General features: G+C 40.8%; 1 protein-coding gene across 4 annotated transcripts in view; it reads left to right on the forward strand.

The window, feature by feature from the left end:
- RUFY1 (RUN and FYVE domain containing 1) overlaps window positions 1-13894 on the forward strand; it is a 30685-nt gene extending 16791 nt beyond the window's left edge. For all 4 annotated transcript variants that reach the window (XM_054976111.1, XM_054976114.1, XM_054976112.1 and 1 more), the window contains exons 8-18: window positions 1303-1372; window positions 2075-2176; window positions 3257-3373; window positions 5259-5426; window positions 6675-6772; window positions 7535-7654; window positions 9602-9731; window positions 10868-10962; window positions 11616-11664; window positions 12549-12626; window positions 13135-13894. In XM_054976111.1, the coding sequence (XP_054832086.1) occupies window positions 1303-1372; window positions 2075-2176; window positions 3257-3373; window positions 5259-5426; window positions 6675-6772; window positions 7535-7654; window positions 9602-9731; window positions 10868-10962; window positions 11616-11664; window positions 12549-12626; window positions 13135-13278 (1171 nt within the window). In that variant the 3' untranslated portion in view covers window positions 13279-13894. The remainder of the gene's footprint in view (window positions 1-1302; window positions 1373-2074; window positions 2177-3256; window positions 3374-5258; window positions 5427-6674; window positions 6773-7534; window positions 7655-9601; window positions 9732-10867; window positions 10963-11615; window positions 11665-12548; window positions 12627-13134) is intronic.
- Window positions 13895-15374: the final 1480 nt, after the last annotated feature.

The following is a 15374-nucleotide window of genomic DNA, read 5'->3' on the forward strand; positions in this document are numbered from 1 at the left end:
AGAAATGGTTCAGAAAGATGCTTTAGTAGATGAATTGTTGACTATACTACTGCATTGTCTGTTGCTGTAAGTATGCCCGTTCTAGGCAATTTGTGCATTGTTTAATGCCATATTTAATTGCTTATTCTTGTTCATCCTTATTTTAGCTCAGTATCAAATGTCATGCTTTCCAAACCTTAGTGCACTGCTTACTGGATGTCCTAGCCGTAGAGTATATTGGCTATGTAATCCGCTTTGAATCTTGGTAAGAAAGGCAGACTATAAATAATGTAAATAAATAAATACTGTGGTGCATCTTGTTTACGTGTCTCTCACATCTCTTAGAAAGAACTTCGGAACAAAGAGCAGTCTGCATAGGGAAAGTGGTGAAGATCCACTTTGCGAACTCATTCTGCAAGCTTTTCTAGTAGATCCAACCTATCACGTTCAATAATTTGGTGCCATTTACAAACTTGCTGCTTTACTGCATTGATATACTGGATGATCAATTTTTAAAAAACGGTTAAAATGCAGATCCCACTGGTTACTTCCCTCTCTTGTGAGAACTGAACTGCAAATGGTAGAGTCAGGTGTCATTTTCTGGCACAAAGCTGGGAATTGCAGTGGTTCTGGCAACCTTAAATCTGCTCATGTGACCTCTGGTCCATTCAGGTTCATATGACCAAGCTATAAGTGATGTCCAAAATAAGATTTCTAGACTGTCACCTTGCAATCCAACTATATTGAGATAAAATAATGGAATTGAGTCTTTTCTAAAAGAGAAGAATCAAGATATATATAATCACTAGCTTACGGGCCTATTTCTGTGGGTGTCCCCTGCACTCATCTTGTCCCCCTCTCCCATTTTCTCTTGATGACTGATTGTGGATAGACTGGCTTAGCTGTTCTGATGTCACAGAAGGTCCTTTTAATCCTTGGTCCATACATGGAAAATCCTTAGAGCCATGTTCCAAGGTCTATAAGCAACGTACGTATAAAACCACAAAAGCATTATCTGCTTATGTTACTCTGGACTTTAAAATGCAAATTGCTTGAGGCTAGGTTTGTGAAGATAAATTGGTTTTCTGCAGACCACTTGCAAAAATGCACATGTGCAAACAAAAATTGTAAATTATCCAGGAATAATCTTGATATATTCCCCACAGCAATCTGATGTATATAAATATTCCCAAGGGCTGGGATGTGTGTGCAGCTGTGTATCAGCTCAGAAATTGTGGGCACTTGGGGGGCGGGGGACATGATGACTGTGTAGATTTTCAGTTTGAGTGGTTAGAGTTAATGATTGATTATCTTTTGCTGCAGTTGCACTGTTGGAGACCTTCAGACCAAGATAGAATGCTTAGAGAAAACTAATTCAAAGCTCCAAGAGGAGGTGTGTGGTGATCTAAGTTTCTTTCTTCCTCAGCTATTTCCTCTGTTCATTTTCAATCTCATTGGTGAAGTCATTAGTCTAATCAAATAGTTCTGACAAGAATCTGAGCAGAACAAAATTCTTATGAATGACTGTGCTCTAAAAATGTAAAGTGGGGGAAAGCCAAACAATTCCTTGCTCTAGCATACAACCTACACATTATATATGGGAATAGAGTTTTCACCAGGTTAAAAAAAGTGAGAGGTTATGTTTCTTCTGCTTTCTTTCTGACTGAAATAGTATTTGGCCATCCATGGAGTGGAACTTTCCTGCTTCCCTCTCATACCGCAGTCCACTGAGCCCCCTCCCTTTTGTTCCTGGGGATCAGCAGACTCTGAGGAACAGTATTGGGGCCATAGTGGGGACCTGAAGTGGAAGAGGAGATTTGGTGGGACTTGCTGACCAGTCTTCTGAATTCTTACGTGTTATTAAGCCTTCAGAAATGTATGGTTGGATACATGGCAGTATGTTTGCTGTAAAAGCATAACACAGTAGAAAGTGTCAATATTGGAAATAACAGCATAAGCAAGTATGTCTGTTTTAAATTGTGAAGTATGATATTGCCAGGAATTGTCACAATTAAATAGTAGGTTTTAAGTTCATCCAGACAGTACAATGCTGTTTCCTTTCATCATTACAATCTTCCGCTCCCTCTCTGACCAGCTGGCCGCAGCAACAGACCGAATCAAGGCACTTCAGGAAGAACAGCAGGAGCTGAAGCAGGAAAATGAAGTAATCCGTGAACGAAGTGAAAAACATGTTGAGGTCAGATATAGTGTGTTGCTGACATGCGTGGGGAATGTGGAGTAGTGGGCAGAGTGTTGGACTAGAGTCTGGGACACCCAGGTTCAAATTCCCACTTTGCCCAGAAGCTTGCTGATAACTTTGGGACAGTCATAGACTCTGAGCCTAAACTACCTCACAGGGTTGTTGTGAAAATAAAATGGAGGTGAGGAGGAACCACGTAAGCCACTTTGGGTCCCCATTGAGGAGAAAGGCAAAGTATAAATGAAATAAGTCTATATTTAGGAATCTCAGCTGTCTTTTTTTTATTAAAAAAAAATCCGCTAACTTGCTCTTCCTTAAACAGGAGGCCTGAGGCTGCTAGCAGAATATCCATTTAAAATATTACAAGACATTTATTTTTAAAAAGCATTGGAAAAGTAATCTAATAATGTGGTATTTCTTGGTATGAGGTGGCATTAGTGCAGTGCTTTGTGCATCACTTAAAACATTTTTAGAGCGCTTTTCCTCTTCACCATAATCAGACCTTTCTTTTTTTAAAGGACAGTTGGTTCCAGTATACAGTACACGGCAGTATTGTCCATGGTTGCAGATGTTGCCATAAGTATACCATTTGCACGTGTGGAGCTCCTGCAGGAGAGGATCTCTCCACTCACTTAAGTGGAAAAGTTAATTCCTCGTGCACCAAGCTGAGCTTTTTCTACTAAACGAACAGATCAGGGTTATTGAATTTCTTAAAAGAAGAAATTAACTACAACAATTTCAGAGGTTGGAATTCCTGTTTTGTCATGCATTTTGAAGCATGTTATTTTCTTATCCCAAATAATGCTTTCTGTGTATCAAACTATTCTTAATGATTCATAAAGCTGAGTGTTCTCTTAGAAAGCATGAGTTGGATGCATTGATCCACTCGCACAAGGACTGTGGATGTTCCCTGCTATTTGTTGGGGGGCATTTTATGCCACTGCAGGAGGAGGAAGGTAAGAAAATGACCAGAAATCTGTCCACAGAAACAATGCATGGAATTCCAGCCCCTTAATGTGGAAGCATCTTTACCCTGGTTGACTGACTTAGCAGATTTCAAACCACATTTTGTTCTAGGTAACTAAGCAGGACACCAAAGTTGAGCTGGAAACATACAAGCAGACACGTCAGGGCCTGGATGAAATGTACAGTGATGTCTGGAAACAACTGAAAGAAGAGAAAAGAATTCGAATGGTGAGATACCATATTTTCTTGACTGGTGTGAACAGTAGCTGATCTGTTCGGTCTGAAATCTTATGAAATGTGTGCCAAGAGTTGCTTTGTTCAGAGGTGGAGAAGGAAACGGGATATATGACAATATGGCATAAAGCTTAATTACAAAATACCAAGTACAGGTTTGAACATTAGCCAGCATGGTATAGTATACAAGGGATCAGCCATGAAGATCTGAACAGCCGTTGAGTTCACTTGGTACCTTTCGGCTAGCCTCTCTCAGCCCAGCTGCAAACTAACCTTCCTCACAGAGCAAGCCCTTAAGAATGCCAACTCTGCACATAGGGACATAAAATTCAAAAGCTCCTTGCCATGCATGCAACCTTCCCACATGTACAGCATTTACTTAGCCAGGGGCACACAGTGCTGGTAGCTAGATACTCAATTTATGACTTAGTGAGTGATAAGAAACTTTAAATTGCACTTGCAAATAGCATCAGTACAAGCAAAAGCTTTTCTAAGAACTGGAAATATGTGTTTCTCTTTTCCCTTTCTCTCCCACCCCAAATGAACACTAAGCATTGGACAGAGCACTCTGAACCCAGCCCAGCCAGTCAGGAATGGATCGACCGGGGGGGGGGGCAGGGAGGGGTAGTCTGCCCCCGGCACTGCCAAAGAGGGGGTGCCGAGCGCAGCTGCCAGCCGCTGGGAGCGCACAGGTGGCAGCGCGGGGGGGGGGGCTGGGAGGCCACCTGTGCCATTCGTCTGCCCCACAGGACGGGGTGGCCAGCTTGCCGCACGCACCCTGTCCTGCAGGGTAGGCGAAAGGCAGTGCGGGTGACTGGGAAGCCAACCACGCCATTTGCCTGCCCCACAGGACAGGGAGCAGCCGTCCGCCCCCTGTCCTGTGGGGCAGGCGAATGGCGCGGGTGGCTTCCCAGCCACCCGTGCTGCCTCTACCAACTCCGCAGCATACCAACTCTGGGAGCGCACGTGCGCGAGGACCTGGTCTTGGGTTGCCCTGGGCGCCAGTAACCCTAGATCCAGCCCTGCAGCCAGTGAAAGGTGACCACCAAGAAGGTGGCTTCGTTTCTTTCCCTGTATCTCAACCTGTATCACTCTGAGTATTCTAAGTCCCCTGCAGCTTGTAAAAGAGATCTACTAGGAAGGGGAGGTGAACAGGGGAGGGGTGGGGAGCTTTGCATATATAGCTGCTGTTTATGCATGGACAACCTGACTTGAATCCTATGACATTGTTCCACTTGTGTTTTTTCCAGCTGCTGCACCCTCACTTCCTCTCCCTCTAGCATTTCCGCTTGCAAAGTGGCTGCTTGAATTTTGCACACATGGAAGTGCTAGCAGCAGAGGAAGCAAATGCCACAGAAGAGAAAAGCCTCTGCAGCAGCTAGAAAGAAGTGCAGCAATGTTGTAGGATCCAAGCTTGTATCATTAGTATATGATAGTGACTGAAACAGGAACTCTTTGGACTGAATATGTAGGTCTATCTTAGCTTCCTTAGCAGGCCTGTAAACGTAATAAGAATGATCGCATAGTAGGATGGGGGAATGTATGTTGCTAGCCTGTGTCTCTTGACCAGGATCCAAAGAGCACTGAGTGTCTGTGCCTGCATGCCCAGGACTTGGCTACTTTTTTGCATTTTTGGACCAGTAGATTTCTGACCCTCAAGAATTACTTTTATAGGGTTATAATGGAACTGGGCAGTCTGGAAAATGCAGTGTGTGTGAAGCAGTAATCTCATGATTTTTCTGATCCTTTCCATTGTACTTTACTTTACAAAATTTGTTATATAATGCATAAAACAACTTGTTTGTGTGATCTAAAATATGGCTCAAGTCTAGCAGAGCAGAAATGTTTTATTTTTGTGATTTGCTCTGTAATTTTTTAGGAACTGGAAAAAGAGCTGGAGCTTCAAATTGGAATGAAAATAGAAATGGAAATTGCCATGAAACTTCTAGAAAAAGATACTCATGAAAAACAGGATACTTTGGTTGCCCTTCGTCAACAGCTGGAGGAAGTTAAAGCTATCAATTTGCAGATGTTTCACAAATCTCAGGTAAATGCAGGCAGTAAATTCATTAATAATGTTGAAAGCATTTTGAACATGAGCAGTATATTATTCCTTTTGATCTTCTCAGTAGCTCTGTGAAATAAGATTACCCCATGCCTGTTTCCTAGGTAAAGAACTGAAGCTGAGAAGAGCTTGCTGGAGGCTACCTGCTGGTTTTGTGACTGAAAAGGGATTTGAAACCCAGTCACTGCAGTCTAAGTCCAGCAATCTTTCCGTTTCATCTTTCCATCTTGTTCAGAGGTTCCCTACCCTTTTGTTTTTTACTTAGGTGATTTATCATCCTGTTGGGCACCTTGTAGACTTTCTTACCTCTTTATGTGCACCCAGAAGTATATCTGCACAAAGTGGTCTTATGTGCTTGTCATGTACTTGTACACACAACAATTCGTTATGAGTATGAGGACATTCACTCTTGCTCTTGGTGACTAGAGGAAGGAGAGATAAAACTTTCTGCTTATTACCAAGATTCTAAAGGCTGCATTCTATAGTGTGGCCAAGGCAGTTGAATGCTCAACTAAAAGTTATTTAGTTGTACAGGGGATGCAAGCCATTTCTATGGAAAGTATGACATCTTTCTGTCACCTTTCCTAGCATGTTTTTTTTTAATTGGGGGGGGGGGAGTAGTTGACATAACATGTATGCTTGCCTTTCTGCTTCTTGTTGAGATGATAGATAGTACTGAGCGACAGTAAGGAAACCTCATTATTAATGTTCCACTTGTTTCCCTTTGATGCTCCTTAATGCATGTTAGAGTACTGACAGAAAGCACTTTTGTCAGTGGAAAGGGAGAATTCTCTCTGATTTCCCCCTTCCACTGCTTACCCCCATCCTGAGGGGTCCCTGTCACACAAGAGCCACATTTCAAGGAGTTCTGTGGGATGCAATGGGGGATGGAGTCTGTTCCATCAAGTTTTCCTGACAGAATTTGGCTCCAACGCTTAGGCTTTATCTAGTAATTCAGTGTTTTCTCTGGTAAATTCTCTGAGCTTCTCATCCACCTCTTTGGGACTCAGAAGCCCCAAGCCATTTCCTTAACTCTCACCACCAGTTTACCTGCTCTGCTCTACTCTACACTTACACTCTGGCATTGAAGAATTTGTTGGTGCAGTAAGATTAACAAATCTCTGATCTGTTTTGCAAATGCATTAATAAAATTTGTTCCATAAATGGTTTGGTTTTGAAGTCTAAAAAAATGATGAATTGAAGTGAGTTGCTTGAATGCTTTTCCTTCAGAATGCAGAAAGTTCATTGCAACAGAAAAAAGAAGCAATATCTTCATTTGAAGGCAAAACACATCAAATGATGTCTTCTGTGAAGCAAATGGAAGACAGGTATATCACTTCCAGTCTACAACTCTATAAGATAAACTCAGAATAAAGAAATGCCCTGCAGTGCTCAGGGTGATCAGTTGGCAGCCTTTGAACTAGTCTATGTCTACATCTTTCCATCAGGCTGGCCTGCCTGCTTTCTTCTTTCCTGGTCACATGGGCACTGAAGAGGTGGGATCAGAGCTAGTTGGGCTCTAAGTGTAGGAGAAGATTGATGAAATGAAGAAGTGAGGGGAATCGTGAAGCTGGGGGTGCTCTGAACGAGGACAAGAGAGACTGTACATTTGAGTGGGTCATTAATAAAGTGGCTTATGTATAGTTGGAGTCTGCTTATACTAGTGACTGGTGCACCTCACTAGATCAGACAGTGGGTGATCCAAATCTACCAGCATAAGTCACTTTCACCAACAAAAGAGAAGGGGAAAATTTTCACCCATTCACCTTTTTGATGCAGCCCACTCATCTTCCCCAAATGTTGCTCCAATGGGACAGTGGACCCTCAAGAACTGAGTGGAAGAGGGAGTCTGCAGTGAAAGGGAGGAATTGACATCTCCTTTCTACTGCTGAAAAACAACTTATGGAACAAACAAAACAAGCATCTCTGGGGCAGAATATTGAGACAGTTGACCAACTCTGCAGCAACTTATCTTAAAATATATCTTTGTCATGCTCTGTGACTGTAGAGGAAGGAAGTACTTTTGGTGACAATCAAAATCTAGGATATGCCTATGCAGTGATCTTGTATGTATCTCTCTTTTGCTTTAGATTGCAGCAAGCAGAAAAAGCCAGGCAGGTTGCAGAAGAGAAAAATGTCAAGTTAAAACAAGAGATGGGTGGCAAAATTGAGTTCCTGAAACAACAACTAACCCATCTGGATAGCAAATGGTACTCTTATGTTCTGTAGTATTGAAAGAATTGATATGTTGATCCTACCTTGACGTGTGTGTTTAGTATTAACAGGAACAATACCACTTAACTTGAATGTTACAAAAACTATAACCCACTTTGCTGTATGGCCTGTGTACCAAACAAACAAGTGCTGGCGTGTGTGCTGTAATTATTTGTAATTTAGGGGTTGAATCCAGCCAGCTTTTTCATCCAAGCTTGCCCAACTTTCCTCCATTACTACAATCCCCATCCCATATAGCTTTTGTCAGCACAGCTCCCATAGTTCTCAGCATAGCCTTTTTTAAGTTGTTAAAGGGGACTCTTCCTTCCTTTTTTCACCAGCAGAAAAGCTGGTTTGAACCAATCCTATAATTTCTGATTATTAATCCATTTAGCCATACTTTGACTAGTAGTATGGAGAAAGTATGCAGTTTGTGGAGAAAGTGGGGTTGAAGAATAGAGGCTTGTAGTGTAGTTGAACTTTCTTACCACAAATATGGAAGCAGTTATTAGTGAGTGTATCAACATGCTAGTAACTTCATCGCTGACTACAGCAGGAGGAAGGGTGTTCCAGGAATTGCAAAGTGATCAGAAACTCTCCCTACAGAAACTCTCCATACAGCTTATCATTTTGTAAACTACTACCATGCTTCCCCTTAAACTAAACACTTAACCATTCCTGTAAGAAAATACTAGAGGCACTCAAACATTTATCTAGTTCTATGGTATAATTTTTAATCAGACAGAACAAGAACATAGTAAAGTATATAAAATGTACCTGTATGGTGAACTTGTACAATTGTATTGTTATACTTCTTCCTATATTTTCAGTCCCTTCCCTAATAATTGAATTAGCTAGTGTTTCTCAAGCTAGGGCCTGGACACCTCAGGGGTCTGTGAAGGTTCACAAGTCCTTCATAATGTCAGAGGGCCAGTCCTCTCACACCCATTCAGCCAACACAAAAACCAAGTGCTCTCAGCTTTTTAGGCATGGTGGTGGGGTTCAGGGAAAGGGAATAGGATCTGCCACCATGATAGTCACCTAATTTTCAGATCATCTTAGAGCACTAAGCAGAAAATGCATTAGTTGATTGCCAAGATCTAGTGGTTTGGCCCTTACAAGCTCTAAATGGCTGAGTGGCACCAAAGAGATACAGTCCTAACAGTTATTGAACTTGTCTGTACTGAAGTTACTGAATATACTGAAGTTACATCTAGTTTAAAACTTAACCAGTTTTTACTCTATTCTCTATTTCACCATAAAAACAGATAGCAGTCTGTGTCCATAGAATATAATAACCAGTTGAATACTGAAAATTCAGATTTCCTGAGACTTTGGTCTCTTGCTGGTTTTGTGAAATTGGAATTTTCCCAGCTTCTTTCCCAGCCCCTTTCCCATCCTTGGCTAGGAGTTATTAACCAATAAGAGAGTTTCTTGCTGTCTCCAGTGAAAGGCCCCTTGCAATTGTGGAGTGAGAGTGACTAGAACTTGGGCCAGGGCCTTCTTAGTTGTAGCTCTGTAAAATCAGTTTCCCTGAGAGTTGACTCTATAGGCCACATACAGACGGTACAAGCATTTTACTTAAACGTGCTTTTGAAGCATAACTGATGCGATTCTTGCTGTATTGATTTAAGGATGCTAAAAGATGGGGACCTCCATGGAGCTTGTATGGGTTGCCATGCATTTTGAAAGCGGCCTGTCCAGTGCATGACAGACACTGATGAGAAAGGAGGGTGGGGTTTGCCACAAGTAGATTTCTGGTCCTCGGCTGTTATTTACACATACATGAAAAATGCTCTTTTGGTGACACAAGGAAAAAGTATACTATTCATATCCTTGTAGTTCACTGGCTTAAAAAAAAATTCTAATAAGGCATCAGTACTGATAGAAAACAAACTTTGTTTCTAACTATTATTATAAGCTCCTTTGTTGTTATTTAACAGTTCTACTCTTGAAAGAGAGTTAAAATCTGAGAAAGAGCAAAGACAGACTTTGCAACAAGAGTTGCATCAAGAGAAAGACACTACTGCCTTGCTCAAAACAGAACTGCAGCAAGTGAAAGGACTGAAAAAGGTATGTGGCTTGGAAACCAAATTTTATTTGGTGAATAGCAGTGGAGAATAACTCGGGTGTGTTCTTACATGTTCCTTTCAGCAGGTCACTAGCAGTTGGCTGTCTTTCTAGGCTAATGGGTTTATAATAACTTACTGGTTCAGGAAAACTCAGTTGCTAGCATTAATAACATTTTCTTTCACTATTAAGCTATTAACTTGAAGCAACAAATAATCTAATGAGCATGCTTATTTTAAGGTCTTCAGACTGTTTTCTGGACATTTAAATAACTTTATTATAAAAAATTAAAAGGCTCTATCAAATTCAAATATTAAATGCCAAGCCTAGAAGTGAATATCCGCAAATGAAGTGACTGAGCAGGTGTATCAGGGTTCCCTGCCTTGTGGATTTTCATGGGTGCGCTACAGCAAAGTTGTTCTGACAAGACAAGGCAATTTCACCCCTAGTCCCTGGGGTTATTTGTCTATGTGAATACCATAACCTCAAGAATCAACTTTCCTGTGATTAGATGGCAGAGGAGAAAGAGAAAGATCCATGGACCTTGAGCCCATAAATTGCTCACTCCAAACCTTTGGCTTGGATCCAGGCTAAATTTGTTTACTGATGGAAAAGACGGTGTAATTTTTACCAATTCCCCCTTCCTGCTGCAGACTCCAAATTTGCTATTCATGCCATTCCTGTGGGTCCACTGTCCCCCATGACTATCATTTCAGGAAGATCACTGGGCTGTAGTGGGAAGGGAAGAGGCAGGAAAGTTCTGTTCCAGTGGTGAAAGTGCCTTCCATTAGCAGAAAAATTACTTTGGATGCCTCCTTTAGTCTGTAGGTGGCCTGGTTTTGTGCCTTTTGTTCTTTCGCACAGGCACCAGCACTGGCCACTTCACTATTGCATATGGTGATGCAGCTCCCCTGTTAAATTATCCACTGCTGAAATGCTACAGGAGCTTTCAATGTATGGTCATCCATCATTCACTGGTTTAGCACAAGTGCATTGCTTTAATATAACGTAGATAATTTATTTCCTCTATCACAATCAGTTCATATTGTATAAGGTCCATTCAAAACAGGAGAGGAAGGAGAAATACAGCTGCCTAATGCAAATATATATAGCTTTCTTTTTGTGTGTCATCTTTATAGGAGTTGCGAAAACTGCAAGAAGAGAAGGAGCAGTTTGAAAAGATCTGCGAAGAACAGGAACAGGCCCTTCAAGAAATGGGACTTCACCTTAGCCAGTAATTGTGTTCTAATATAGGAAAATCTCTCATTACTAAAGAGGTTGCATTACTGACTAATTTATATAACAGTAAAGAAATGGACCAAGAAATCTATAAATTTTGGTAAACTTTAAGGATTCCATTTAGGCCGGGCCAATTGTGTCTACTGCAGTTACTCCAGTGTTTGCAATAAATGGGTAAAGTGTGATGAGAAAATGTGCAGCCCTAAACACATTGTGGATGACATGGAGGACTGCCACATCCAGTAGAACTTTTTCTAGTTAGTGACAGTGCTGCAAGGTGAACAAGAGATTTCAGAAATTACTGCTGTAACAAAAACATGGGTTGTTTTTGAAGTACCTTTTGGCCCCTTAAGTTTGGAATGTGTTTCATTCTAGAAATATCTAGATATTCTAGTATCCTTAAGCCTGGATAGCCTTAAACAAGTTTTTCAGTCTCTTACCTGCAGTACGAAAATAATATTAGTATGACCTGCTTTGAAGGATTTTTAATTATTACAAAATAAATGTGTTGGTTAAACAGTCTCCTTCTGCTAAGTGAAGAATCTTCCATCAGAAGACGACTTCCTTTGTCTGGAAGGAGGACTCCTGCTGCCAACAGAAATGCTTTGAACACTCACTTAATAGTAATACAAATGTCTTACTTTTCAGATCCAAGCTTAAGATGGAAGATATTAAAGAAGTGAATAAAGCATTAAAGGTATTCCAAATTTAAACAGCTGAAAGGCTCAGCTGACAGTTGCTATTTTATTTACATCTCCCCCTATAGCACATGGTGGTTTGAGATACTGGAGGTATGATATTATCAAGTTTGCCCTGGAAGCAGGCTTTGGTACGGCTTGATTCTTCTATCCTCCAAATGTGGTGTGCTCTAACTATCATTGAATGACCACAGAATGTTGATACCTATGTTTGAATCATAGAGTTGAGAGGGGTCTTACAGACCGTCTAGCCGAAACCTCCTGTCCAATGCAGGAACAGCCTAAAGCATCCTTGACAAGTATTCGTCCAGTTGCTTCTTGAAGACTGCCAATGAAGGGGAACCCACAACATTCATAGGCAGTCAATTCCACTTTTGAATTACTCTTAATGTGAAGTTTTTCCTAATACCCAGTTGGTCCCTCCTGTAGTTTAAAGCCATTGTTGCAAGTTTTGTGCTCTGTTACCAATAGGAACCGCCCCTTTCCCTCCCCTAGTTTGACACTGTATCTTAAGAAAGCTGTCAGCCCCCAAAGATCCCAGATGAGCTCAGGTTCATCAGAGCTGGTGAGCTAAGCCATGATCAGTCAGTATTTGGATGGGAGACCGCCAAGGAAGTCTGAGGTTACCATGAGGAAGGCAATGGCAAACCTCTCCGCTTGTCTCTTGCCTGACATGTCCCATGGATGGGGTCGCCATGAATTGGTTGCAACTTGATGGCATCACCTTCTTAAGAGAGCTAAATGATCCTGCCAGTGGCTGGCTTTGGGGTTAGCTCTGGAAGGGGGTTGAGAGAGATTGCCTTTTAGCCTCTTACTGCTGTGATACTGTATATTTAAAGTTGCATACTAGGGGAAAAAACCCTGTATTCTGTTTAAAAAATAGGGCCACACCTGGCTAAAAGATGATGAAGCAACCCACTGCAAACAATGCGAGAAAGAGTTCTCAATTTCAAGGAGAAAGGTAATATTAATGGATCAGAGCCACCTGTATTAAGTAAAACAGTATGATAGGGCAATCTGCAAGCTGTCATTCCCATTATGAAATTTCAGAAAGGAGTACTAGGGTTGATGAACTGCATGAAAATTGACTTCGGTCCAAAATCTAAGTATTTTTACAATCATCTTAGCGAATGCATGGAAAGCAGGAAATGTTTATTAAGGCATTTTCTTCCTTTTGTTGAATCATTTTAAACTAAGCGTAACATTGGTTGAAACCTGTTGCCCTGTAAACTGAGTCCAATTCTCTTTTCAGTATTTCCTTTTCTCTCAGCTATCAACAGCATAGTAGAGTCAGCATTTTGGCCCCCTGTGGAGGCCTTCAAAACTCTTTCTACATGTTATCACTGACCAAAATGGGGCATAACATTTATGCTGGGCTTGCTGTGTAGATCAGTCCTATAGTGTGGAATTGTCTATGTCAGTTGCTGCCTATTTATACCCACCTAATCCTGTTTGTAACTTCCTTACAGCACCATTGTCGGAACTGTGGCGATATCTTTTGTAATACTTGTTCCAGCAATGAACTTGCACTTCCATCGTATCCAAAGCCTGTACGAGTTTGTGACACTTGTCACACTTTATTGCTTCAGAGATGCTCATCAAATGCATCCTAAGACATCCATTTGTTTCAAGAAAACCATACAATTCTGGAGGAAGAGCCAAATGTTTAATAGGTTTTGGGGGGAATCTGAATTTCACCATTCTTTATGCATCATACAGATTTCTTATGGGACTAGTGTTTGCTACAGTAGAATGGGACAAGGAACGTTTAATTTATAAAAATTGAGCTTACAGAAATTAATGAAAGTTAACTATTTTGGATAGACCAAGTGCCAGAAAAAAATGTTATAAAATGTGCTCAATGTGCTGAAAGTTTGAGGTGCAGTTACACTTCTAGCTTTGTTCAGTATGAAAGAACTATTTTGTTTCAATTTAACTTTATACTTACATTTGTACACTTGATCACTAAAACAAATTACTTTTCTGAAAACTTTAATCTTCTCATGGGTCTGTTGTAACAGTTCCATTTGAATATTCCTTTAAATTTGTATGTAGTTAAAGGTGAAAATGTCATCTTCATGTTTGTCCCTATGAATGACATTTTTAAAGCTATGTATAAATGAATGTGCCTTCGCTATACTTAAGAGTAAAATAATGTATAGATTCTTGGGTTTCTAAAGCACCTATAAAATACAGATAGTAATTACAAAATAAAGATGGTTAAGCTGATCTGCGCTTTCTTAAGTTGTTTCTTGAAAATAATTGTCTAAAAGAAAAACCCATTGGTGAACCCTGCACCTCTTGTCCTAAACACTAACACTAAAGCAAGTCCAATACTGTTTTAAAGTATGGCAGCAAGGAGTCTGCCATGGAATCAAACAATGTAAGTTGTGTTCTCTTTAAAGCAACATATACAATATTTATAGAGATGTGAACCAACTTGTTTGCGGGGGTGGGAGGGAGCAGTGGGCAACTGTTGCTCCAGTGTATTGTCTAGTACTAATATACCTGAAGCATGCTGCTGCTCTGTAGATTCGTGTAACACAAGGTTAGATGAAAATAGGGACATGGGGAAGGGAAAGATCAAGTCAAGTCCCCAACTCAGTCAAGATAATGATGTATGTAAATGAAGAGACTAGACAGCAGGTCTAGCAAAGAAAGTAAGAAAGACTTTCTTTCTACTTTACTTTACTCTAGCAAAGAAAGACTTGGTGCTTATCATGAGTAAGGGCTGAATGTTCAACAATGTGAACTTGTCTGCATAAAACGATCCTACATGCTGACCAGTATTTGAGGCAGTAAATAATTTCACAAAATGCCAGGGTTCAATTGAAAGAGGGGGGGGGGGGAGACAGCATAAATAATAGTCTTTTTCATGCACCATTTCTGAAATAGTTCCCAAGATTTTTATGCTGCCCCAGCAATTCATAAACAACGGAATAACTGGCATGGAGCAATCACCCTTGTTCTGATCACATTAAGAGGCCTCAATCTGGACACTAATCTTTAATACAATGGAAATCATTCCCTATTTTTTGGGCAGAGAAACATTGTCAATCATCATGTGTTGAGCAAAATCTGCTACTGGCCAGCTGGTTTCACATGAAGATGGCAGAGAATCTGTTTTCAAAGGTAATTGTAAGCTTCCATTAAAATTGAGTCAAATTAAACTTGATAAACATGCTTAAAAGTCAGAAAATAAACCCCATGAAATACTTTCATTAGGACCAACAAAAGGACAAACTGTCAAGTTCTCCAGACCTCTTCATTAGGATGAATGGGGGGGGGGGGCGATTGTGGGTTCTGAAATCCCTCCCCCCCCCCCCAAATTAAAAAAGAAATCAGAACCTTGCATTATGTCTCATTCTGGTTGGCCTTCATAAAGAGTACCACGCAGCTAGTGTTTTGGGCCAAAGTAGCTACCAGCAACTCAAGACTTTGAGAATATTCAGCTATTGTTAGCAGAAACAAGATTATACTGCACACTTTGGCTTGTTTTACCTTGTGCACCAAATAAAATGTCCAGCATTGATCGTACGGACTACCACATTCTTCCTCTGCTCTCAGCATTTCAGATGTGTGTCCCCCACCCCCCATTACAAACATTAGATCCATTGCCGAGTTTCATGTTTCAATAGGTTGCTTTTACTTTTTCATGACTTCTTCCCAAGATCAAGGGTGAAACCTGACAACAAACCTGTAGTGTCAC

This window comes from Eublepharis macularius, chromosome 4 (assembly GCF_028583425.1).
Source record: "Eublepharis macularius isolate TG4126 chromosome 4, MPM_Emac_v1.0, whole genome shotgun sequence".
In the NCBI taxonomy this organism is placed as follows: Eukaryota; Metazoa; Chordata; class Lepidosauria; order Squamata; family Eublepharidae; genus Eublepharis; species Eublepharis macularius.